Source organism: Antedon mediterranea, chromosome 4 (genome assembly GCF_964355755.1).
Source record: "Antedon mediterranea chromosome 4, ecAntMedi1.1, whole genome shotgun sequence".
Lineage (NCBI taxonomy): Eukaryota > Metazoa > Echinodermata > Crinoidea > Comatulida > Antedonidae > Antedon > Antedon mediterranea.
In genome coordinates, this window is record NC_092673.1 from 14760487 (window position 1) to 14788215 (window position 27729).

At 33.8% G+C, this 27729-nt stretch overlaps 1 protein-coding gene across 6 annotated transcripts; it reads left to right on the forward strand.

The window, feature by feature from the left end:
* The first annotated feature begins 374 nt into the window (after positions 1–374).
* On the forward strand, positions 375–27729 carry LOC140046733 (uncharacterized). Of its 6 annotated transcripts, none has more exons than XM_072091438.1 (9): positions 375–491; positions 11818–11851; positions 11950–12456; positions 13544–13606; positions 16470–16682; positions 18169–18369; positions 24230–24360; positions 24771–25032; positions 26903–27729. In XM_072091438.1, exons 2-9 carry the CDS (start codon positions 11842–11844, stop codon positions 27154–27156), a joined length of 1641 nt encoding a protein of 546 aa, XP_071947539.1. In that variant the 5' UTR covers positions 375–491; positions 11818–11841; the 3' UTR covers positions 27157–27729. The 6 variants fall into 6 exon arrangements, with proteins under 6 accessions (XP_071947539.1, XP_071947536.1, XP_071947540.1 ...); XM_072091435.1 differs by lacking the exon at positions 375–491 and adding an exon at positions 3810–3921; XM_072091439.1 differs by lacking the exon at positions 375–491 and adding an exon at positions 3810–3921 and having other exon boundaries at positions 18169–18305; positions 24229–24360.

Consider the following 27729-nt stretch of genomic DNA (forward strand, 5'->3'; position numbering starts at 1 on the left):
AATAATGCTGTAACCAGGGAAGAGTTAAATTACAATTGTAATTTAACTCTTCCCTGCTGTAACTGAGTTTAGTGATTATTTAACAGTCGGAGAGCCGCGTTGGGAAATATGACCGTTATCGCTGAATTTTCGACTTCGCATGACGTCATAGATTTTAGAAGCCCTCTCTCGGCACAGAAGCGTCAACGTTTCGCGCGAAAACATTAGTATAAAGTATAGGCTACGTCATTTTATAGCTGTTTAATAAACATTAATAGGCGTAAAATTAACCATATATGGTAAGATCAGTTCCTTATATGTTTAAGATGTCACAAGTCACCTAATTTTCTGAATAATTTGTTGGATTTGTTGTCAGTGACAGTTTCTTTCCAAAGTTCGTGTGCAGCCGTCAAAACTGAAGTTTTCTAACAGTTGTTTGTTTACAAATTTCCCATTAGTGGGATTTGCATCCCATACAGTGAATTACCAAAAACTCGACGTATATGGATAAAGTAAGTATCAATAGTCTGTTTTACGTTAAAATTGGCTTGAAACCCTATTTAAGCTTCGATTACAGACTGTGCTTGTTATTAGCTGAAGGGTCAGATCCCTTCCTGGAATTGACATTCGTTATATTTTAGTTACCTAGGAGTACGTTATGTTGTAATTAATAAACAAAAATAATTCTGCTCTTTAGTGCTACTTTAAATCGTTGGGAAGAATTAATGATGCCTGTCTATTTAGCTTAAAATCAAGAAATGTCGTTGTGTCGCGACAGTTTGTTATAAATAAGTTAATCTTGTACATTAAAACTAGTATTCAGTTGTGATTGATAATTGCTATACAGCTGCAAATTATACAACAACTTGTAGTGCTGGTTTATCTATTCTAAACTTATATAAACCACAATGTATTCTTGCTAGTAACAATATTCATAAACATAAAGTTATAAAAAGTACAAGAACATTATTATCGATATTTTTCGTAACAAATAAATCGATCTGGTAAGGCTTACAAGCAAACTGGAAGTTTGATAAAGCAAGCATTCATTGTTCTGCTTTAGGCCTACACACCTTGAGAAAAAATAATGAAATCGTGAATAACAAACAGTGATACAGAAACTGGTGGTGCTTGTTTTCTATCTTTAAGTTTTAAATAGCACAGTGTATTATTGCTCCAATATGAATAATATAAGGAAGTACAAAGTACAATAACAGGCCTCTCATTGTTACCGATCTTTTTATCTAATAAACAAATCTTTCTAGTACCGGTAAATCGGAAGTGTGGTAATTGTAAAAGAAAAAATGAAACAAATTTATGCTCCAAATATTATTTGTTTTACAGCTTTATATAAGGCAGCTCAGACTGTGCTTGTTATTAGCTGAAGGGTCAGATCCCTTCCTGGAATTGACATTCGTTATATTTTAGTTACCTAGGAGTACGTTATGTTGTAATTAATAAACAAAAATAATTCTGCTCTTTAGTGCTACTTTAAACCGTTGGGAAGAATTAATGATGCCTGTCTATTTAGCTTAAAATCAAGAAATGTCGTTGTGTCGCGACAGTTTGTTATAAATAAGTTAATCTTGTACATTAAAACTAGTATTCAGTTGTGATTGATAATTGCTATACAGCTGCAAATTATACAACAACTTGTAGTGCTGGTTTATCTATTCTAAACTTATATAAACCACAATGTATTCTTGCTAGTAACAATATTCATAAACATAAAGTTATAAAAAGTACAAGAACATTATTATCGATATTTTTCGTAACAAATAAATCGATCTGGTAAGGCTTACAAGCAAACTGGAAGTTTGATAAAGCAAGCATTCATTGTTCTGCTTTAGGCCTACACACCTTGAGAAAAAATAATGAAATCGTGAATAACAAACAGTGATACAGAAACTGGTGGTGCTTGTTTTCTATCTTTAAGTTTTAAATAGCACAGTGTATTATTGCTCCAATATGAATAATATAAGGAAGTACAAAGTACTATAACAGGCTTCTCATTGTTACCGATCTTTTTATCTAATAAACAAATCTTTCTAGTACCGGTAAATCGGAAGTGTGGTAATTGTAAAAGAAAAAATGAAACAAATTTATGCTCCAAATATTATTTGTTTTACAGCTTTATATAAGGCAGCTTTAAAAGTTCAACAATATTTTTGTACTTTTTGAACTGTTTTGATATACAGAAAAGTTTTAAAGTACATTACTTTTTGAAAGTTCATTTTTTTCTGAGAGCACGCGACTTATGGCTGTTGGCCTTGTTCATCAATGTGTAGCTTATGGAGTAACAAAAAGGAGTCTTGTAAATCAAAATTGCCCATGTTTGACCATTTCAAATTTACTTCATTGATGTCGTTTGTAACATTTGCTACAATAGTGTGATATACTATACAATTATTACATGTTCTTTTAATTTTAAATACAGTTTCATGACAATAAATATCAGCTTTATTAAGTATTTCTTAGTTTTCATTGAGAATTACCTTCCAGTTTATTGGGATAATGCAGAATCGCACCATACAAACGAAATTTAAATTACTTTGAATTCCATACTTTGTTACAAGATCATTCTGCGAGAGGAAAGATCTTTTGGAATTAGTTACATCTTTAATTGTACGGATACCTGCATTCCACCACAAGTTTTGAATATTAAAAGTTCTTTTAACGAAACAGCAATTGTAAAGTACCTGACAATTATATTTCATTTGCAGTATCTGGATTTAGTGAATAATGGTATACACTCCAGGCTAGCAGTACGGTTCTAGGACACCTACCCCCTAGACAGTTACCCCCGGATGTTTACCACCCGGACAACTACCCCCTTAGGACAACTACCCCCCGGACAACTACTCCCCGGAAAACTACCCCCTTAGGACAACTACCCCCTTAGGATAACAACCCCCCGGACAACTACCCCCCGGACAACAACCCCCTTAGGACAACTACCCCCTTAGGATAACTACCCCCCGGGTAACTACCCCCCGGTCAACTACCCCCTGGACAACTACCCACCAGACATCTACCCCCTCCCTTAGGACTATATTTATGTTCAATCTTTTACTTTTGTTTACAATAATGAATAGTAATTCCTCAAAGTAACGAATTAAAATATAGTTATTAATTCCTATTATACACTGTTGCAGAGTCAGGTTGTTGAATGGTCTGGGTGGTAGTTGTCCGTCCGGGGGGTAGTTGTTCTAAAGGGATAGTTGTCTGGGTGGTAGTTGTCCAGGGGTTAGTTGTCCTACGGAGGTAATTGTCTTAAAAGATTATTTGCCCTTGGAGTATTTTCCAGGTCCAGGAGGTAGTTGTCCTACGGGGAGTATTGTGTCAGAGGTAGTTGTCCGCGGGGTAATTACCCGGGGGGGGGGGGGGGGGTAATTGTCAGGGGGTAATTGTTCCTAGGGGGTAATTGTCCGGGGGGTAGTTGTCCAGGGGTTAGTTGTCCTACGGAGGTAGTTGTCCTAAAAGATTATTTGCCCTCGGAGTACTGTCCAGGAAGTAGTTGTCCTACGGGGAGTATTGTGTCAGAGGTAGTTGTCCGCGGGGTAATTACCCGGGGGGGAGGTAATTGTCCGGGGGATAATTGTCCGGGAGATAATTGTCCGGGGGGTAATTGTCCGGGGGGTAGTTGTCCAGGGGGTAGTTGTCCTAAGGGGGTTGTTGTCCTAAGGGGGTAGTTGTCCGGGGGGTATTTGTCCGGGGGGTAATTACCTGGGGGGAGTAATTGTCCGGGGAATAATTGTCCGGGGGGGGGGTAATTGTCCGGGGGGTATTTGTCCGGGGGGTAGTTGTCCTAAAGGGGTAGTTGTCCTAAGGGGGTAGTTGTCCAGATGGTGGTTGTCCGGGGGTAGTTTTCCGGGGGTAAATGTCCAGGGAGTGAATATCCGGATACGTAGCAGTACATCTCTATAAAATGTGGATAATTTTGTAAGTAGAGGAGAATATGTTTTTCTCACAAATGGCCTCAAACTCTATGGTTAAAAAAACTTTCCATTTTGCATCCCCATCATCCAGGTACCGTTTTATCCAACACAATTTAAGAGAATGGATGTAACTCGAAATATGTGACATTTTTAAACCGCCCTTGTTTTGTTTTCCATCCCAAAGAAAATCAAAGAACACATTTTGTAGTTTGTTAATATATTCTACATCAGGTGTTGGTAAATTTTAAAAATTATATGATAAAATTGGTAATGCCAAAGACTTGATTATTAATACTTTTCCAATCAAAGATAAACCTCTTAGTTTTCACATGTTGAGAACGCTTTTTATTCGATCCAATTTATTTTCAAAGTTAAGTGTAACAAGTTGATTAGCGTTCCCCGAAACATATACTCCGAGGTATTTGATTGGCCCATCTGTCCAAAACAAATTCTTGGTACAATTTTAAAATTGGTATTGGTAAAAGTGCCTAGTCTTAAAATATTACTTCTATCAAAGTTGTCATTTAGACCAGAAAATGTAGCAGTTATCAAGAATTTCTATTGCTGTATTCAGTAAATATTCATCCTGCAAGAAGAACACACAGTATCATCTGCTAGTTGATTTATTCTTATCAGTATTTGTAATGGTAATACCTTTAAAGTGTTTATTTTGTTTCACTGATATCTCAAGCAATTCTGCCGCAATAAATAAATAAATATGGAAATAAGGGCAACACTGTCGTAGTCCCCTCGATGGTTAAATAATTCGAGGTAAAGCCATTATTAACTACACAGCTTAAAATATCAGTATACAACATTAATTTAAACCAGTTTTTTTTAACATTTCTCCAAACCAAATTTGTCGAGGAATTCTTTAACAAACTTAATCTTATCGAAGGCCTTTTCGAAATCAACAAATAATAACAAATTATTTAAAAAAAAAAACGCTAAAGAAAAACATTTAAAAATGTTTTTCTATAGCGTTTTTTTTTTCATCTAATACAAGACGAATATTTTCTCTATGTAGCGATTTAAAAAAAAAAGTTTGGTCCAGGTTTATTATATTTGCCAACGTTTCTTTCATTCGTGTAGCAATTAGTTTTGCTATATTTTTGTAGTCTACGTTTAGTAGCGATATTATTGGACGCCAATTTTTTAACTCTGTTGGATTTTTTTCTCCTTTTGGTAATAAAGATATAACTCCTCTTCGTTGAGATAACATACCTGTATGTTGGGAATATGAAATTGATTGCATTAAAAATACCTAACAACATTCCAAAACATTTTATAAAATTCTATAGGCAGAATATCAGTACCATAAGGAGACTTATTATTTTTCATAGATGTTATGGCTGCTGAATATTCTATATCTAGAAGTTCCGAATTACATTTTTTTAAAGTCATTTTCTGAGATTCTCTCGCACTCATGCTGCTCAGTCTTGGGTTCTAACTCTAATACTAACCTCTGTATAGTAAACTACAAAAAATCCAAAACAGAGCTTTACGCTTTATTCTCAAACTTAATCCTATGTCACACCTCTCTGATGATCACTTTAGACTAGCCCATACCATTCCTCTTCAGAAAAGACTCAACTACCAACTTGGTTGTCTTACTTTCAAAACCCTAAATCTTCTTGCTCCTCAATGCTTATACCATCTCCTCACTAACATTACTGCCAATGGGAGGATGACTACTCGTCAAATCTCAAAAGGAAATCTTCACATTCCTAAACCCTCTCTTGAAATTTTCAAACTCTCCTTCAGGCCCCTCATTTCTACAATGATCTTCCTCTATCTATCCGCAATTCCTTATGCTTTTCCTCTTTCAAAACTAGACTTATGACTTTTCTCAAAACTATGTAATCCTTTTCCAGATTTTAAATTGTAAAATAGTAGGTTTATTTATATATATTTTATATTTTGCTTAAAGATATATTGTCCCCCTAAAAAAATATTTTTTTAAATTTTTTTGTTGAATATGTTATTTTAATGTCACATAATAATTATTCACTCTCATAAAAAATTGGGTCTGAAAAAAATGTACTTACCTGAGAAAAATGTAATTTAAAGCAAAAAATGGTCAAATTGTCTGGAAGACAATAAGTTTTTGGGTAATTTAACTGTTTATTTTGTCTTTTTATAGGTGAAATAATTTTTTTCCCCGTTTTTTTTTTTATGGAAGTAAACAGCTTCATTAAAACTGCAAAATGGCCTATTCAAAGTCCGATTTTAAAAATCTTTATTTTTCATGATTTTGGGGGACAATACATCTTTAATTTAACATATCAGTTATTTTCTATTTTTCAAATTTTCTTACTCGGATTTTTACGCCCGTATTCTTAAACCGAACTTTAGTCGTAGTTCGAGCTAAAACTTTAAAAATGACGTCATTTTAATTCATAAACCAAAATTCAACAAATCGCCGACTAAATCAGGCCAACCTCGACTAAATCGAGACGGATTTTGATCGATTTTTGTAGTCCTGGAGTGGGCAGGCTAAATGGTCGACTAAATGGTTTTTAACCGATGTTTATGAAAAACGTAACAGTCATTGAGTTGTTATATTGGCCAGATATTGAAGAATGAAATATCTATTTTTATATTAGATTTATTAAACATACATTGGTATAAGTTATAATAATGAAAAACATCTTTATTTACAACCGTATACAAATTACATTATTTTCTTCGAGCAAGTCCGACTTGAACTACGTCACGCCATAGCGACAATGGGAGATGCGGAAATTCACCACGCGATGGAATGTTTAGGGGGCCTAGCGCTTTCTTGTCACGCTATGAAGTGTGTGGTTCGTCGCAAACATACTTTGTTGGAGGCCTAGAAAATATGAAAGTTACTGTACCACCATGATTCTTAAATATATTTTGAAGATTTTGTTTGTTGTTAATCGAAAGTACTTCACTGTTAAATTATACTGATCTTGTTCTAATAATTAACGATTACAATTATTTTTCATTTTATATAGTCCTGATGCGTAAAAAGTTTTGTACGAAAATTGAAAATTTCGTCTGCTCTCTTGTCATTGGCCAATGTATAGCCTTTGTTACCCAGACGTGTGTAACTCGACTAAAAGCTCGACTTCATTAAGTCGAACTGCAAACTTCGACTACTTCGTTTCAGTGGTGGCGCCAGCGGGGGGGGGGGGGGGGGGGGTGGGGGGCTACGGAGGCTCTAGCCCCCTCGTCGGGGAGCCTAGCCCCCCCGTCGGGGAACACGGGTACTTTTTGTCGGGGAATATAATATACAGTAAAAAATGTTCGCGTTCACTTCATATAGCTTCAGCGCCTAGAAAACCACGTTCCATTGACCGTGAGAGTACGTCAGAGGGCTATTATGCACTTTTATGCATTCATTTTTTGCCAACGTTCTAACTTACTACTAAACATTAGCTAGGTACGCACTTGTCTGGCGGTATCCCTTTGTACGAATCGTTCAACGTTGGGTCAACACGCGTGATATCAAGTTCCATCCAGGGACCAAAATGTGTAATGTAGTTATTTTCCAGGCGAAGTTTACCGACGGTTACCGAAGGGAACACGGGTACTTTTTGTCGGGGAATAAATTATAATATACAGTAAAAAGCGTTCGCGTTCACTTCGTAGCTAGCTTCAGCGCCTAGAAAACCGCGACGTTTCATTGACCGTGAGAGTACGTCAGAGTGATATTATGCACTTTATATGCATTCATTATTGCCAGCGATCTAACTTACTCCTAAACAATAGCTAGGTTCGCACTTGTCTGTCGGTATCCCTTTGTACGAATCGTTCAACGTTGGGTCGAGACGCGTGATATCATGTTCCATCCAGGGACCAAAATGTGTACTGTAGTTATTTTCCAGGCGAAGTTTACTGACGGTTACGTCGTGTACTGCGTCGACGTACGCTACACTACAGCAGCAAAAACGAATTATGTTAATTGTTCGTATGTTCACCAATTTTTTAATTTACAAGTAACCTTCTTTACCGTGGGGCACCTAAAATAAATTTTTCATCCATTACTAAACAAAAAAACATGCCATTTTTGCTTAGCCAACATCTTATTATAGCTAAGTTATTACATTTTCAATGTCCTGTATGTCATGAATTTCTCACCACTCGGAAGTCCAGATGGTACGCACGCATACACTTGGGAGGAATAAACTTATTTCCCTGACTGAAAAAGGTCTACGCTTGCGTTTTTTAAGCCTCTAGGCCTGATGTTTCCAAAGTATAAAATGCTATTTTTTGAAGACCTGCAGCTCTAGTTTTAAACAGTTTCTTAGCTCAGCCCCAACAATAAAGCTGGTCATATTTCGAAGTACAAGAAGTGCATTTTCCGGGACCTAACATCTCTATTTTTCAAACATTTCTTAGCTCAGTCACAACCATGATAGGGACTTATATATTTTGTTTCATGTTTTGAAGTATAATAAGTTCAATTTCCGGGACCTCCAACTCTATTTTTCTAAATTTTCTTTGAACTTTTATTTTTTAAATTGAAAAATATGGATTGAAACAGTCATCGCGCATCGTTTTTTTGCACGCAGTATTTTATTTATGCATTATAAAAAATGGAAAAAATGGCTACCCTAAATCTGATTAAAATGACCTCAAATGACGCTAGAACGCGTTGCTTCCGGGGGCTTTGCCCCCTGGACCCTCACCAGGGGTCCTTGGCGGCCCCCTGGCCCCCAGCCTAGTGATGCTCGCTTCGCTCGCATAGCCCCTTCGTCGGGGAATGTAGCCCCCGCGTCGGGAAGATCCTGGCGCCACCCCTGCTTCGTTTTTTAATCGAATTTGAAGTAACTACTCGAACTACGACTTTTTCAACTCCTCACTTTTCTTAGGATGTTTACCCTGTCTTGATAACGAAGTAATCTTGCATGGATTACTCTCGGTTTTCCATCTTGTTTAGGCTTACTGGGTGCACGTTTATGTTGTTTATGAAATGGTTAAAAGAGCTATTGGGAGGCCTAATAGATAATACCAACAATACTAGTTTTGGTAGATTTTGTTACCGTAGGCGTCCATCATAAATAAATTACAAATTTTGTAGATACTGATGTTCCTTTATTTATTCTCTGAACTATCTCTTGTATCTCTACAAATTACAGTATCATTAGCAACTTGAATAAACACCGTGAAAACTTGTAGCCTTATTGGAGCCTATGGTAAAGATACTTTTAACAATGATTATCTCTAAACTTTATGTCATAAAAAAATGTCTTATTCTCTCTTATCACTTTTTATCTATCTGAACTCTAGAGGGCCTCCTGTAAGTAGGCTGCAGTTACAGATTTGTCCTCTGAATTTGGCACGATAGATCACGACATCCTTGTCAGTCATTTGTAGAGGGAATTTGGTATTACTGGCTCTGTTTACATTGGGTAACTAGCTACCATCAAGACCGTTATAGTAGAGTTTGTGAACTTGGTGAATACTCTAGAAACCATATTTTCCAGTACGGTGTTTCTCTGAGGGGTCTATGGTTGAACCTCTTATTTTCACTGTGTATGATCAACCTATCGCTGATATTATTAAGCGTTTTGATGTAGCTTATCACATATATAATACGCTGACGATACACAATGTATGTCAGTTTTGATCATAGGTCGGAGGATGGTTTATCGGCTGCTAAACACAAACTTATTGGGTGGAACATATCACATGCTGTTGTGTAAACATGGTATATATTAAACTAATTTGTCATTTTGGCTGGTGGTCGTGGTACACCATGACTGAATTATTCAACATTTTGACTAATGTACGAGCATGTTTGAAGTTATGCTATATAAATAAATGAGTTATTAATGTGAATGGTTGTAAACATGTTCTGTTGTAGTATTCTTTGATAGTGGGTTATATTTGTGAGGTGTGTCTGAAATGAAGTTTTGTTAGACGACCATGGCATGATACTAAGGTGTATTAATCAGTTTCGGTAAACGAGCTCTGTGACGGATATAATAGAGGAATGAGAGTCAGCAAGGTTGGCAGTAATGCCAGACAATGCCGCCTCTCACTTTGTTGTTAAATAAAAACAGACCTAATCAGGCAGACGTTTCAGAATTAACTAATAGTGAAATAGCCCATGTGGTGTACATATAAATGTGTACGAGGGTATGTGTGTTTCTGTACCGTAGGCTTTTGTCATGAAAGTAAAAAAGCACATACCACCTAAATCGAAACAAATAGATGTAGAAGTGAGAGGTACGCTTTCTTTCAAATTCTAAATCGAAATTTGCTATTTCTAGACTGGATTATGAGTTATTGTTTGTATTGTTATGTCACTGATCATATCTAAGATAACTACTTTTGTATAAGGTTCGTATCAATAGACAAATGGTGTCTTGTACCACCATGGTACTAATACAATTTATTACTGATTGTAAAGAGTCATTCACAATAGTTTCCTAGTCAGTAGAAAACTTCCTTCTAGACTTACTATAGGCAAAACAATTATATTTTTGTATGAACATTTCAAAAAAACTTCACTTGTGCACTGTTAAAACAATTCTTGTAAAAAAACGGTAAATTACTTGCAATCTGGACGCCAGTAATTTACCGTAATGTAGAATTACAGGTACTGTTGAAAATAAAATACTGTAAAACTACAGTAAATTACTGTTGGTCATAAAGTCGGTTGTCTACCGCAATGTAGAATCACAGGTACTGTTGAAAATAAATTACTGTAAAACTACAGTAAATTACTGTTGGTCATAAAGTCGGTTGTCTACCGTAATGTAGAATCACAGGTACTGTTGAAAATAAATTACTACAAAACTACAGTAAATTACTGTTGGTCATAAAGTTGGTTGTCTACCGTAATGTAAGATAGACTTGTGACATGAGTACTTCAACTATAGTGAAAGGAGTGGTGCAATTCTTCTAGAAAATCGTCATAGATTGGCTCTGTACGGTACAATTTAGAAAGTCAGACATCTAGTACAGTTCAGTTTTAAGTATTAATGTAAGTTGTGCAATTTATGTAACAGTAGGCCTACTTTTTTTCCAAACATTTATTGATATGATAGGTATAACTCTGAGTTTATTTTTCTTATTTCAAACACATCCAACAGCTAGCACAAATTCGCCAATCACAGAATGGATAAACTATTTAATAAATTATTGTGCCCTAAAACTAAGTCTTATTTGAGACTTAGGGAGTGGAGTTGAAAGAGTTGTGAGTTACAAACCCTGCACTAGGTCCGGATTGAACCCCGGTCCTTGGGATTGGAAGGAAAGCACGTCAACCACCAAACTACAGCTCCACTGCATTGTATAATTGATACGCTAGATGACAGACAGGAAGAGAGTGGGGTTGAAATGGCTTGTTGCCGTTAATTTTACTTAGGCCTATATTACTTATACAATCATGATGGAAACCGCCATCGTTTATTGTCGCAACAATAAACAAACAGATACAATTCTACTGTTTACTGTTTTCACTTTTAAATGACAGTTCTAGTAACAGTACCTTTCATATTTTAACTTAATGGTTAACATTCAATTTGTTTGTTGTTTCTTTCCTCTGCAACCGTTCTCAGCTTTCTTTTCCTTGTGAAAAAGTAAATATAATATTGTTCAATGAAGATCATCAATCATTCAAAAAGATAAATTGTCTTAATCAATGAGAATGAAAATGAAAAAATAATTTAAAACATTTTGACAATGACGAATTCTCATAATTTGATAATATTTGTCCAGTATTATGCAAATTGGATGGTTCTTCCATGTTAGGTCCTCTAAAGTTAGTTTTGTATAGGTAAATTTAGCCTAAACATATGGGCGAATATTAAATTTAGTACTTTACTTTTTGATAAACTTCCGATAATGTTACTTTGCAAAACAAGATGAATTGATCCATAAACAGTTTATTTTAAATACAACAAATTACATTTTTCAGAAATGAAGACAGAAAACTGACAATATGGCAACAGGTAATGTTAAAGATTGAAAATAACTGATTTCATCTTGCATACCACCAACATTTCAAATTAAATTTCTTTAAAATGTTCTCTTTTAAATAATTTTATAGATTTTACTGTGAATTTAGTGAACGTTTCAGGATGGTATGATGACCACAACCTCTTTCGACAGCTGAAAGTGTTATACCACGATTTAATTACAGTAGCGAACATAGACAAAGCCAAGAAAACAATAGACTTACTGCATCATTTAATTACATCAGGATATTTGAGTTCAGACAAGCCTTCGTTACTTTACGAAACAATCAAAGTAACTCAAACATTTGAAGTAATGAAAGTTGTCCAACAATCTTTCTTCGAAGATCAAGAAATCAAAATTACAACGTTCACTCCATATCGACACTGGATTTTAGATTTCGGAAATGGACTTACACAGGCTGATGTAGAAAACATTGATGCACTGTACAATGGTACTGCGCTAAAGAAATACCAAGATGCTTGGAGTATGCTTTTGGATTTGGAACACAGACAAATACTTTGTGAAGACAAAATTGAAGAATTTATTACCAGTCTTGACAAAATTGGACTACACTCAATGGTGGAATGCCTGACTAAAGGTATGTTGTAGGACAAAATTTGCAAAACCATGTTTATTTGAGGAAAACTATGAAAATAGTGAAATCCACATTTTTTCCGAATAGAAGTACCTAAATAATGTAACAAACAAATAAAACAACTTAAAAAAATTGTTTGTATAGTTTTCACATTGACCGACTGGCTTCCAACGTTTTATAATCTTCTTAATTATAATAATTACTAATGTTTAATGTGAATATTTCTGAAATGGAAACATTGGAATTGTATTTTTATCAATGAAATGGATAAATGGTCTGAATTTATGATTCGAATGATAGACTTGTCATGAGGTAAAATATTAATCTATTCTTATTATTTATTTATCAGGTCAAACAGTAGATAAATAAAAATAGACGTTTTTTCCACTCTATCACAGCTCACCTTTGGCATGGGCGTCTCTATTTGTCATCGAATATGTTCGATTCAAATCTAAATTCTTTGATATTTTTTACGATTAACATTGAACGATCATAACAGTGGTGATGATATCGTGATTAGGGGATCTAGGATTCTAGCCTGAATTACGGTTCTGACGTGCTATAAAATACTAGTTTATAGTGTTTCAAAAAGAGCGACGTTTCGGAACCATCATGGAACCATTCTCAAGATCAAAATGAGTAAAGAAATTATAGTAAATGTCTCTTAATTCGTTTTTGTATTGCATCGAGAACAGTTTAACACAAATAACATTTTCAGATGAGTATACCACTAGTATGAACTTTTGCCAATGAGCTATGCTCGACGCGATTATGAGGTCATGTTCCGAATATGAGCACTGTTTCTATAATTTGACAGTATGATTTATATATAATTTACACAGTGCTACGCAACACAATTGATTTATATATTCCGTACCACGCCGAGAATGTTGAAGAGTCGCTATCCAATCGAGTTTGAACAATACCATAAAAGCCCCAGTGATCTAATGGTTAGGACAGCTCAAGCAGGACGGTCCGAGTTCCAGTGGATCGGTTGGGGCGAATTTTTTCTCATTCTTACAGATTTCCTTATCGTTATCGTTTCAAATTAATTAATTATTATATTTATATTTTCTTCTTTGTTATTTAGCAGAGGAAAGGCCGAGAAGTATGCAAACAGAGAAAGTGCCGAGAAGTATGCAAACAGAGGAAGGTAATTTTATACTTTTATGATGATTTTGTTGGTTTATATACATATCATGTAACAGGACATAGACAGTTTAGGGAGAGAAAATCAGTAAGGGAGATAATAGCCGCCGGAAGTTTTTTTTAGGAATTACGAGGCAAAATAAAAATGTTCAGCAGAAGAGAAATCAAACCAAAGAAATTAGTAATAGATTTTAAAATGAAATGAAATTGGCAATGCAATTAGTAATTTGAAATGCAATTATTATTAATTAATAATCCCAAAATAATTCCATTTACCAATTCAATTGTTAAATTCAAACCATAATCGTGCAGTTCAATAAAAAGAAAAAAGAAAAACTAATCGTCACAAAATCTCAATTCACTTCACATCCTAGGCAACAACAAGTAAATTAAAAGTTAACAAGGACAGAGTACGCATATGACGATAACCTTCCTTTCATTCCTTATAATGCTATTCATGTTTAATCATTCAAAGTGGTCCATTTAAAATAATAACATTTCGATATATTTACATAAAGCTTGATCTAAAATTAGAAAAACGTCTTCTTGATAAATTACTTTTTAATTACGATAGTTTGATTTACAAATTGGCATAACGCCGGGTGGTGTTTTCTCAATGTTTTTGATACATTTTGTAAATTATCAGATTTTAATTCTGTGATTCTGCGATTGACTTGTAAATCTAGTCTACAAAAATGTAATTCAAATTTTAGAATAAGTATGGCCTTTTCTGCTGCCAAGTAAATACCGTATATAATACGGTATTTTTTTAAATACCGTAAATGTTTGGATGCAGAAACAGCGCTCATAAAAAATATACCGTATTTTTTTATACCGTATGTTGAGTAGTTGCAGTAGAAACGAGTCCCGAGTCATTCATGCATGTCAGAAATATTTTAATATTAGTTCACTCAATGTAGTCTGATATGACAATTTTTTTAATGATAGTGATACTTTCATAAAGGCCTACCGTATACGGTTAATTTTATTTTTTTACTATGAACTTATAAGAGAAATAAATTTTACTTTGAATGATTTATAAGTGCGTTACTAAAAAAATGAAATCTTTTTAGTGAAAATGTTTAACACCTTGTTTGCAATGTACTTAGCCTAAGTGCAAAGTAATGTTTACAATGAGAACATACCTTATTTTATTTATTTTTTTTTTATCATTGTATTTCTATTTTTGTAAATGATAAATGTGTCTGTTAATTAACAAAAATGTATATACAAATGTATTATCATTGTTGCCTAGTTATTCACCAAGTTGTGGAAAAAAAAGTGAATACAATTTTAAGGAAAATATTTATTGAGTTAAATGAAATGAGAGATTGGTGAATACGGCCACTGGGCTCTATTTTTCCATTCTATTTCGGATTTGTGATAAATTTAGTTTTCGTTTTGCTGTCCTCTGTTGAGCATATTTTCAACTGAAGTTTTTTTTATCTTCTGATTATCAAAAATTATGTTTGTCACCCTCTATAAATCTAAATGTACAAATTAATACGTTATACTAAGCGTATCCGGACAACTACCCCCTGGACAATTACCACCCGGACAACTACCACCCGGACAATAACCCCCTAGAACAACTACCACCCATCTACACATAATTAATTTTGTCAATACAGAATGAATTTTGTCTACACAGAATTAATTTTGTCAACACAGAATTAATTTTGTCTACACAGAATGAATTTTGTTTACACAGAATGAATTTTGTCAATACAAAATGAATTTTGTGTTGACTACCCCCTTAGGACAACTACCCCCTTAGGATAACAACCCCCGGACAACTACCCCCCGGACAACTACCCCCCGGACAAGTACCCCCTTAGGACAACTACCCCCTTAGGATAACTACCCCCCGGTCAACAATCCCCCGGTCAACTACCCCCTCCCCCGGACAACTACCCCCTCCCTTAGGACTATATTTATGTTCAATCTTTTACTTTTGTTTACAATAATGAATAGTAATTCGTCAAAGTAACGAATTAAAATATAGTTATTAATTCCTATTATACACTGTTGCAGAGTCAGGTTGTTGAATGGTCTGGGTGGTAGTTGTCCGTCCGGGGGGTAGTTGTTCTAAAGGGATAGTTGTCTAGGTGGTAGTTGTCCAGGGGTTAGTTGTCCTACGGAGGTAGTTGTCTTAAAAGATTATTTGCCCTCGGAGTATTGTCCAGGTCCAGGAGGTAGTTGTCCGCGGGGTAATTACCCGGAGGGGGGGGGGGTAATTGTCAGGGGGTAATTGTTCCTAGGGGTAATTGTCCGGGGGGTAGTTGTCCAGGGGTTAGTTGTCCTACGGATGTAGTTGTCCTAAAAGATTATTTGCCCTCGGAGTATTGTCCAGGTTCAGGAGGTAGTTGTCCTACGGGGAGTATTGTGTCAGAGGTAGTTGTCCGCGGGGTAATTACCCGGATGGGGGGGGGGGGTGGTAATTGTCCGGGGGGTAATTGTCAGAGGGTAATTTTTCTAAGGGGTTTTTTTCCGGGGGGTAGTTGTCCTAAGGGGGTTGTTGTCCTAAGGGGGTAGTTGTACGGGGGGTATTTGTCCGGGGGTATTTGTCCGGGGGGTAGTTGTCCTAAAGGGGTAGTTGTCCTAAGGGGGTAGTTTTCCTAAAGGGGTAGTTGTCCTAAGGGGGTAGTTGTCCAGGTGGTGGTTGTCCGTGGGGTAGTTTTCCGGGGGTAAATGTCCAGGGGGTGAATATCCGGATACGATTTGGATGCATGACAGTCATAATCACTGGAACTGTTGGGGGGTTTAGTTTTATAAACTGAAATCTATCAATTACATTCGAATTATGAATAGTGGAAAAGAAACAAATGGAAACACAGACGTTGAGGCAAGCACTATTTCAATTTCAGGAACGGCAGACGATAATACACCGGCTGAAATAAGATGCCGGGCTATCAAACGTTTTGTTGTCGATGAAGATGTGGAGCAACAGGATACGTCGGCGTGCAAATCCTGGATTGACGAACATGTGTTCATTATTATAGGAGCAGTTATGTTAATATTAGTAGTTGTTGCAGTCTCTGTCACGTTGGGTCTTCTTTCCATTGAATCAAATTCCACTGGTAAGTACTTCTTGGCTTTCATCTTAGCTTCCTGCGACGCTTGAAACAAACATTTTTCCAGCCTCCTGCGTAAATGGTTCGTGCTTGGTCCTATGATAAAGACCGTTTTGATCGTTATCATTAGTTTTTTCCTTAAAGTATAGCTCCCCCCAGCTCTTACGTTTAAGTGTGTGATTATACAAAAAAAATAGGAAATATGACTATTTCCGAACAACTCATTTCTAAAACGTCGGGCAGAAAATAGTGTTTTTTAATATATTACAATTTTTTTCAGTAACTTAAAAGAGAGGTTATTAGTTTACAATACGTCAATAAACGCGTTATACTTCGCGACGTACGAGTTGTGTTCGTGGTGAACGCATTGGTGTAATTTTTGGTTAATTAGGCCTAATGAATGCAAATTTTTAAGGCCCATGTGATATTTCTTCAGTATGTTTTACATATAACATTATGATTTGCACTGTACAACAGCATCATCTTAATTAAGTTGCTTATTAATTTTAAGCCAGCTTTCTACTTAGCCTAACTAGCTAGGCTTGGATCCATGTCTAGGCCTATATATTCATAAGTTCGAAAAGGCTTGATCGTTTCGCCCTATTTATCGTTACTGGGTTTTCTCGCACATTTCTAAGATCTCCTTAAAATAGACATTTTAGTAATAATCTCATAATCACATCATTACACTGTGAAAACAATGTAGGGTCACATCCAGAATGTTTACATATACTACTTTCCAACCGTCAAAAACTACATCGCGACGAGAACAGATCACCGTGCAAGTGCAGTAGATAGTGTTATCGTGAAAAACTCACATGATCATTTTACTGCCTAAATTAATATAAAAAAATACCAATTGACCTTATTATATTGGTGGAAAATTTACGCAAAATTGCGCAAGGTATACTCAATAAAAAATACAGTAATGGAAAGATCTGGAAAAATTACATCAAAAACATTTTAAGATTTTTTCTAGTATCTTTAATTAGTTCAAGTGCGGCGTTTGAGGTCAGGTGTTTAGCACGAAACCCATATTGGTGGGTGTTTAAAATTTAAAATTTGGTTCGATAGTCATTATATATAGACTATTATGCATTGCCTTTTCAAAGATTTTTGAAAATACAGGTAACACTGATATCGGGTGGTAATTTATAATTTCATCAATGTTTCCTTTATAGACAGGGATATTATCTTTGCAATTTTTATTTTATCGAGAAAAATACCAGACTCAAAAGAAATATTTTTATTATGTGAGTTAGTGTCCCGCGACGCTGGAAACAAAGCTTTTTCCAGCCTCCTGCGTAAATGGTTCGTGCTTGGTACGTTTTGATCATTAGTTTTCTCCTTAAAGAAGAGCTCCCCTCAAACTTTTATTATGTTCAGAAAAGTTTAATTAAAGTGATTATACAAAAAAAAAAAGAAAAATATGGCAATATATTTAATAATATGAAAATAGTGCTTTTTAATATATTACATTTTTTTTCTGCAGAGTCAACTACAATGGCGATTGGTACGACCACACACGAGGCATCAGCAGTAACTGAATTTGACACGTCCAACACGAACGGTCTTGCATTACGATCGACAACCATTACACATACATCAACTACAGAGTCAACGGCGAATGCTAAGACAACACCGATAAGTACAACTATAATACAAAATTCACCAACGACAGAGTTAACTAATGGTACAGCCATAATATGGCAAATTGTTTTATCATTTACTTCTGAATTAAACTTTAAGGCAATTGGTTGCAACTTAAGTCCAATATAGGCCTATTCGACTTAATATGCAATATATCACAATCATGTCATTAGCACAAATGCATAGATTAAGATATCGGACAAACTGAAAATGTAATCTGGCATCACATGCATATATTCAGTTTATATTAAAAAATATTTAATGATATTTACCAGGATTTAATTAGTATAGATAAAGATAGCCACATGCGATGGTAAAATAGACCTAACTAGAATAGCTAAATTACGTACATTTCCTGTTTTTAATATTTATTGTCGTTGCAATGTAAAACAAGAATATTTCTTACAAAAAACGCTGCTCGCTTATTGTTATTGCTAAGGTCAAGTCTGGGGGTCACTTCAAGTATCCTATTACAAACAAAAACTTCAATGGACTGTTTTGATAATAATTCAATGATTATCTGACAGCGAATTATAGTAATATCATGGGACTCATAAATACCAGAAATGCTTTGGGATTTGTCGACTCTTTTCCCAGCCGTTTTTTGGATTCAACAGGTGAAATTATAGTGGAGTTTCCATTTTAACAAAAATGTCAAAGTGTAGTACTATAAAGCTGCTTGATTTCATCTAATGAATGAGTCATCTCGTGTGACGTAGCGGGCTAGAGCAGCAGGGTGAAAAATACTTTTACTTCTATCAAGTTTAATCATCACTGTTCCGACGTACGCAAAGCAGAAAACGATGTGTAATAATATGTACGATAAACGGCAATATGCTAACGTCGTCGGCTCTAATTAATTAACCAATAATTAATATAATTAATAATATATAATAATAATTATTATTATTATTATTATAAAGTGCTTTAAGAATACGATTTATTTTATCGGAAGAAACAATTGAGGAAAATATATAATTAATAGGAACTAGATTTGAACTCGTCACTACGGACGAGTTAGGTTATCCGCAGCGCAAACGCCACGTGCACGTCATACGTTAGAATATTGCGCGCAGAAAAACGATTACGCCATTGAAAAAATGTTAGTGCGCTCTCTATTTTGCGTCACGTCAAAGTATATACGGTATACACTATATTCTGTATACGTACTACATACAGTTCAGAATAGGTGAAAATAAGTGACCAAAGTTAATGACGCTTTTGCCCATGATGACGTCATCACAATTTTTAAAATGGTAAATCATGTGAAAGATAATTGATTGACCTGGACAAAATAAAGAAATGGTGGGAATGGAATACGGATAAGTAGAGATGCGCTCTATTAAATTTGACGAGCTATGATGAAAGAGAAAAAAATCCTATATTTTGTATTCGGGTGGCCATACGATGACGTCACAATGTTCGGTTAGCCATATCAATGCATGATTCGAGAAATACAACTCATCTACTTCCAGAATATGTAATTTAAGAAAAGTACACCACGTAGTTTAGAATTTATGACTGTTTCAAAAAAGGTCTAATTTTGACGAATTTTTGAAGTTTTTCATCAAAAACGCGTGCAAATTATCCAATTCTACGTGCTCGTGTGACGTGATTTTAAGTCAAAATTGATTGAAAATTGATAAATTTACTAGAAAAGGCTGAAAAAACAAAAATCAAGCAAAAAAATGATGTTTTTGCGCTACGTGCGCACGCGCGCGTAGAAAAATTGCGCACGCGTGGGAAATTTTGAAATGCTCAAAATGACATGAAACGCGTAGAAAGTTGATTAGAAATGAATTTTGCGCATTTTGAAATTTTGAACGCGCATGCGCGCGTAACTTTAAGTAAAACATGCCATTTTTAATCCATAGAAAGTTTGCGCATGATATGACTTAAATTTTCACAAAGTTTCTATACAAAATGACTGTTGGTTTTTAATCTATGATCAATCATTTAAATTCATAAAATCGCGCGTAACTTACGCTGCGCGAGTCAAAATTCATAACAAAAAGTTTCTTGCACATCTACAGCTACAGGGCAATCTTTTGACAAAGTTATACAATCATATGTTGGCCAGAATTAGAGATACGCTGCGAACAAAATTCGTGGAAAGAAAGAAGAATATCGAAAAAAAAAAAAAAAAAGATCCTGACAATAACAAGGGGTTATCCGCCAAGTGCGGATAACCAATTAGAATGTTGTAAGATGTAAATGAAACACTGGTAAACAAATGTTAATAGAAATGCGTGCGTTTGTTTTTGCGTGTAAAATTTTACCTAATAAAATGAACTTGAAATATTAGTAAAACACCACTACTCAAGAGAAGATGCTAAGGCATTGAAGAATTTATTTTTTAGATATGTTTCTGAACAGGCTCAGAATGAATTTCTGACTGTGTGCGTCATGAGAAGGTACATGGAAAACCCCGTCATATGGGTCGTTGATTTGTCCGTAGTCATTGCATTTTGCCGGGGATTCCCCATCATTTAAGTATTTCCGTAGTACCCTATTTATTTATCTTCATTTCCCCCTACGTCCGTAATATTGGGCCAAATTTCCGTAGTAATTACGGGCGTTCCGAACTTTGAAATAACAGTGTTTAATTGCTTCTTTCTGCAAATTTCTTTCATATTTTCTTTTCTGGAGTGTTGATAATAGGCCTAGTAATTAGTTTGGGGACTTCCTCTGACGTTCGTATTGAACGCAACACAAATGTTATCCTTAGTCGCATTTTTATCCGAATTATTACTCATTTTGTTTGTATATTATTGACATGATATGATATGTTCATTTATTCTGTGCATGTTAAAATATGTTAAATGCATACGGTATCGCCGCAAATTACTCAATTATTATTTTTATTTTGAGTCTGATATGTTCGTTTTATTTATGCACATGTGTTCTTAAGACCTAAGCTCCATGATAAAACATTGAATTACTCCTGTATTGTATTAAAAACTAATCAAATGAAGACGACAAAGTTTTATTAAATTTATTTTTTTTAATCACTAATTTTCTTCTTGATTCTGCTTCTATTGATGTGTGAGTTCCTGATATTCCTCTTTACACCTAAGCAATGGAAGGAAAAACGTTTTAATTAAATTTCTTTTTTTTTTCTTAGCCTTTCTTTTTTCATAGCCAAACTATTAGTACGCCGTCTGTACTAAGAGAGTATTTAAACTGTGTCACTGATAGTTAAATTTGTTTTTCGCCAAGACTCCATGATACAACTAAACTGGAATGGAAACAACAAATCTAATAAATGCAAATTGTAGTGGAATAACGTTAAGAATGATAACACTGTAATGGTAGTAATAGTCATAAAAAATACTATACAACAAAGCATGAGATGCGATAACTAGGCCTAATAGCAAAAACAATAGCACGGTCTAAAATATGCGTGAATGGCGCGGCGCGCCATAGAAATCTGTTGTGGCCGAAACTGTCTGTGGCCGAAACGGTCATATTCCGTTAGTATTAGGGTAGGCCTAGGCGTTTTAGCCTTGCTAGGCCTAGGATTGTTTGGTTGTTTGTTGACATAATTAAAGATGTATTTTCCCTTGAAACACAAAAAATGAAGGTCAAATATTCTAAATTTAAATTGGCCATATTAAAATAATATTAAAGTTATTCAGTTAAAGTCGAAAATTCGACCCAAAAACCTAACCTAATTAACAGGTAAATTAATTTGATTGCATTTCGTCTGGAAAATTTTCGCGAGTGAAAGTAACCAAAGATTTCAAACCACGAGTATGCATTATGCATGATGCTAATTAGGATTTTTTACAACTCACAACAGTTGACAAGGTGTTTAATAATTTAAATGTTAAAGTAGTAATAATAACTGATCTAACCCCGGCAAATACTAGTAATCTGACGTGAACCAAAAACAAAAACGAATAGCACATATTAATTGTTACTATTTTCAATGACAGCTCAATCATCCCAGAGAATGTCGTGCAACAGACAAATAAAATATCTCTATACGAGCACGTTAAAAATGACAATATGCACACATTAAGTGCCCAAAAGTGCTGACAAATTTCTTTTCTATCCCTTTTTAAAATGCAAATACTCTTTAGAATGGAAGATGACCTCAAAATGTGTAACTTATTACGAAAGCCAATGAGTTGTAAATATGAATTCATGTGCATATTAAACGTACAAAATGGTATGACGTCACCATTTGGCCACATGAATTTTTAAAATAGAGTTTTTTCACCTTTTGTCATAGATTAATCACCTTCAAGAGTGCATTTCGCTTATCTGTGCTCAATTTTCGCTCAAATTTTATTATATGCTTGCTAAAACAATTATCTTATTCTCTTTTTATCAGTAAAATTATGAAAATGGTGTCTTATAATTCGTCAAAGTAACAAATATTAAATTCTACTTATTTTTTGGTTTTGTGTTTTACGTGACAATGTTTGACTTCTTGTAAAAATCCACTATTAATGGTAATTTTCTTCTTGGTTTAATTAGTTATTTGTTATTTTCTATGCAACATTAATAGAAATAATTGTTTATAAAATTAAATGAAATAAAAAAAATGAAATTAGCTAATTTGTCCAGGTTTTACGTGACAATGTTTGACTTCTTGTAAAAATCCACTATTAATGGTATTTTTCTTCTTGTTATTTTCTATGTAACAATAGAAATATTTGTTTATAAAATTATTTATAAAATTAAATGAAATAAACGAATGAAATTGCTTTTTAAGATAGTGTTACAGTACATTTACCTTGATTAGCTAATAAAATCAAACCAATTTAATGCTTTACTAAATGTATAGACTCAGTATTTGATATTACATGTTATAGGCATCAATAGGGATTACCACCAAGGGATTTAATGGTGTTTCTTGGTCACCTAGAACTTCTCAAATTATTGATTCTTACATTATTATTAAACTTAAAGGCCAGGTGCGGCCAAAACATTTCTATTGATCATACATTCCAATAATTATCGATCAATAGTTTCCCCTATGTTTCATTATTTTTGGCATTTTATTTGTGTTACACGAACTTGTTGAAAATAAGCACTTTCTTATCAGTGTAGGGATAGTACAAATTTTGTAAATAGAGAGGCATTTTTAAAAAAAAGCTATGAAAAATAAACAGTTTAGTAAAAAATGTTATCAGATGACTAAATATAGGTAATATAACGTGAATTTTACTTTTTTTTTATTCAATTTTAGAATTTTATTTTTATGCTATAGCAAAAATTATCCACCGTATATCCATCATCTTTTTTCACCTTTTAGGGAGTCACCAGACATGTTATTACATTAGGTTAAACTACATAACTACTGAAAAAAAGTTTTTATGGCAGAATTTTGGCAAATATTTGATTTATGTACAAATTACCAGATATTATATTTAAAATTCATGCCTGTATCTAAGCTTTAAGGTTTGTCTACACTATCAAACTGTATGTGTCAAAAAATGTGATGTGCCCATATATGGACATGATGATGTCATATCACTAACATATTTAAGCATAGCACTACCATATAAGGGCACATCAAACTTTTTTGACACATAAAGTTTGATAGTGTCAATTCTTTTATAGAGACACACTCTTTTCTATCAGAGTTAAAATACAATCTTGCGGTTTAGTTGTTTCATGTGTGAATAAAACAAAAGATAGAGGCCTATATTCTTTGCTAACACCTATCAGAGTAATAAGAAGAGGAGTTCCATTGGATGGTTGTAACTCAGATATGATGATTCAGATCAGCCACATTAAAAACTAAAAATTGAATAGAAAAATTACCTTAATATAATGACAAATTAGGCCAAAACTATGAATAATTTTGTATATCCTAACACTTGATTTTGCCTAAAAAATATCAGTGAGTTTTTCCCACCATAAAACACGTCAAACTTTATACATTTTAGAGTGGTTGATGGGGGACTGTGGCAACATTTCACAATTTTATCCTGTGAGTGGTGAATATGTGATACAACCAAGTGAGGGAGGACCACAAATTAATGTGTACTGTGATATTAGGGAAGATGGAAATTGGACGGTAAGACAACAGTTATCAAGAGTAAACCCATCTTTATTAATTATTCTATAACACACAAACAAAAACAAAATGTATCCATCATCATTACTATAAGGACTACCAGGGATCAGCATGGACAGAAAACATTTATTATAGAGAACAATGTTAATGATTTGGGAGATAAGCCTTTACCAGCAACAGTGCAACGTTACAGAAAATTAAGTTGAAAGGCCAATGATTTATACTAATGTTCCAAATCATGCATACTAAGCACCAAGAAGCAACTTAAGTGTAGTCAAATGATACACTATTGACTTAGTGTAGTTTAATCGTAATAATACTGACCAGGTTCTCATTTCATTCAGTTCTATTTATGCTTGTTCAGTAAAGTAGGCTAGAGTATATATATAACTAAATCTTTTTATGATCAGGTGATACAGAGAAGACAAGATGGATCAGTTGATTTCTACCGTAATTGGACAGAATACAAAGAGGGTTTTGGAAATGTGAACACAGAGTTCTGGCTTGGTAATGAACAAATCAACCGTTTAACAGCTGATGGAAATTTTGAGCTAATGGTAGAAATGACAGATCACTTGAATGTAACAAAGTTTGCAAAATATTCCCAATTCCATGTTGGTACTGAGGACTCTAACTATGTTTTGACAATCAGTGGATACACAGGAACTGCAGGTTAGTATATTCAATCAATTTTATCTGAAGAAAGTAAACAAAGAATTAACATTGATACTTTTAGCACTCCTACACTCTTTGTAAGTTGCAGTAAAAATAGTCTATGAACTACTCACATACTGTATGTTTTTATTTTATTTATCACATTTGAAGTGTATAATAAAATTAATGTTTAGAATTACAACTGCTTAAATAAATGATAAGGACATTGACTGGGACAGAACCTAAAACATGTACTGTACCCAAGGTTCCTAAAGTTTAGGGTAATAATTTGTAGCATGAAATAGAACATAGATAAATGAGGAACCCATGTTAAAATGTAATAGTTTTATTATTAAAGTTGACAATTTTCTAGTGTTTTCTAATCAATATAACTCTCCAGTGGGAACACGTTTGTTTAATGAATTTGTTTACATATTAATCTATTTGCAAATATTGTAGAAAACATCAAGTAAAAAGATAGAAATCAAATTTCACCAAGGTATTTGGAACTTATTTAGGTTAGAAATAAAAGAAACTGATTTCAAATGAATACTGTAAATGGAAATATTTTCGCATACAGAATGATTCGCTTAACTACTTTCTTGACGTTTTCGCGTATTGATATTTTCACAGATTTCATTTTAGTCTAGGCCTAAAGTAAAGTATAAAAGTGTCGACACGAGCTATCATATTAACATCCTATTATTATAGCTGAGGCCCATACAGTGGGCCTTAAGGTCTAGCCTACATTCCGTATTCACAGTACTACAGTAGTAAATTAAAAACAAATGTTTCTATATTTGTTTAATCCTTTTTATATTCACAAAACTTCCAATAAACTAACTGCAAAAGTATCTTGAAAATATTCTTTTTTCAAACCAATAATTAGTTTTTACTAATTATTGGTTTGAAAAAAAGAATATTTTTAAGATACTTATACCTACAAACCAGATGAACATTTTCAATCATAACTGCAAAAGTGTCGATCACTGCTGCAGTACTGAGACAGTACCGTAAGAATCTGTAGCTTTTTTCGGTTTGCATGTTGTTTACATTCAACCCAAAATTTGCGAAAATTAAACCATTGCAAAAATAACGGCATATGAAATGTACAGTGTATTATGCAACATACTAAAGCTGAAAAAAGTTGGACCAACGTTAAGAAAAGCTCCTAAAAACATCTGAAAAATAGAACAAAACAGTTATAATAATGATATTATAATCTAATCTATTATTATAATCTAAATTGTCTATAATGTAAATTGTTGGATGGCCTTCCCACTTCAAAATTCTTTCTTATAGGCCTGAAACAAATCTAACAACATTAAAATGTTCAAATGCACTCATGGTACAACTTATCTATTCTGTAATGGAACAACTCTCAAGGTCAAATGACATTTGATCATTTTACTTCAGCAACTACATTTGTTTTAATGTAGGCATTTATGAGGCAATCGAGGCAACAGTATGTGTATAATTAATATCCAAACAAGCTTGCTAAATAATTGCACAAACAGGTTAAAGAGTGAGTAAAATATAATTACTGCCAGTAACTACAGAATTATAGAATTTTCTACCCAAAACAATTTTTTTGGTAAAATCAGACAAAACACAGTGAAATTAAAAACAAATTAAATGTAATTAAATAATAAAAAATACTATTTATAGACCTAAATTGTGTTTATGATTTAATGTATGGCAATTTGACAAAAAAAATTAAATATGTTAATAAATTACAAATTATAGGATATTTTATTATTTCTATTTTCCCTTTTATATCAAATACCTTTTATTTTATTTTTAATACAAAGAAAAACAAATATTTAAAATGAATTTTAATTTAAAGATATATGAAGTAAACTAAAGATGATATGTTTTGTTTGTTTAGGTGATTCTTTGGCATCATTACACAATGGTCAACAATTTTCAACGTATGATAGAGACAATGATAAGTTCAGTGGTAACTGTGCTCTGGCATTCAAAAGTGCTTGGTGGTACAATAGCTGTTATGATTCAAACCTGAATGGGGTTTACCTTACACCAGGTACAGCTGATGATGTTAAAGGCATCGGCTGGTGGCATTTCCATAGAGGGTTCTACAGTCTCAAGAAGACAGTGATGATGGTTAAAAGAGCACCATAAGATAGTTGTCATGATTCAAACATGAATGGCTTTACCTACACCAGATACAGTTGATTACAATGGCATCAACTTGTATACTTTTGATAGAGGCCTTAAGACAACAGTGATGATGGTTAAGAGAGCAGCACAAAATAATCAGAATCTGTAATTATTGAATAATTTGACTTATGAATAATATATAGGAATAACGAAGATTCCTCTTTTGTTTCTTTTAGCTATTATCCATTTGGAATTATCATTAAATAATTGTATTGTTAAATAACAGCTCGTTATCTAATCCAAATGTTACAGAATTAATAATCGAATATATTGTCATATCACTTGTGATTTGTTTAAACATTATTAGTATTTTAATTTATATAATAATATAAATATTATGTAAACTTTCATTAGGCATACAAAGATTAATAACAGTTATTTTTTTTTATTTTATTATTATTTGAATTTATGCTATAACTACATATATAATAGTAACATTAATATTAATTGTTTTTAATTACAAAATAACATTAAATTGATATTCAATCAGTGTATCCTTTCATTACTGATAAATTAGTAGTTTGTAAATCTAAC

What these genes read in the sequence shown, in the direction of transcription:
- LOC140046733 (XM_072091438.1), top strand. An exon ending in AACGACAGAGTTAACTAATG is followed by an intron (nt 18,370 to 24,229) that starts GTACAGCCATAA and finishes TATACATTTTAG; the next exon opens with AGTGGTTGATGGGGGACTGT. An exon ending in TGGATACACAGGAACTGCAG is followed by an intron (nt 25,033 to 26,902) that starts GTTAGTATATTC and finishes TTGTTTGTTTAG; the next exon opens with GTGATTCTTTGGCATCATTA.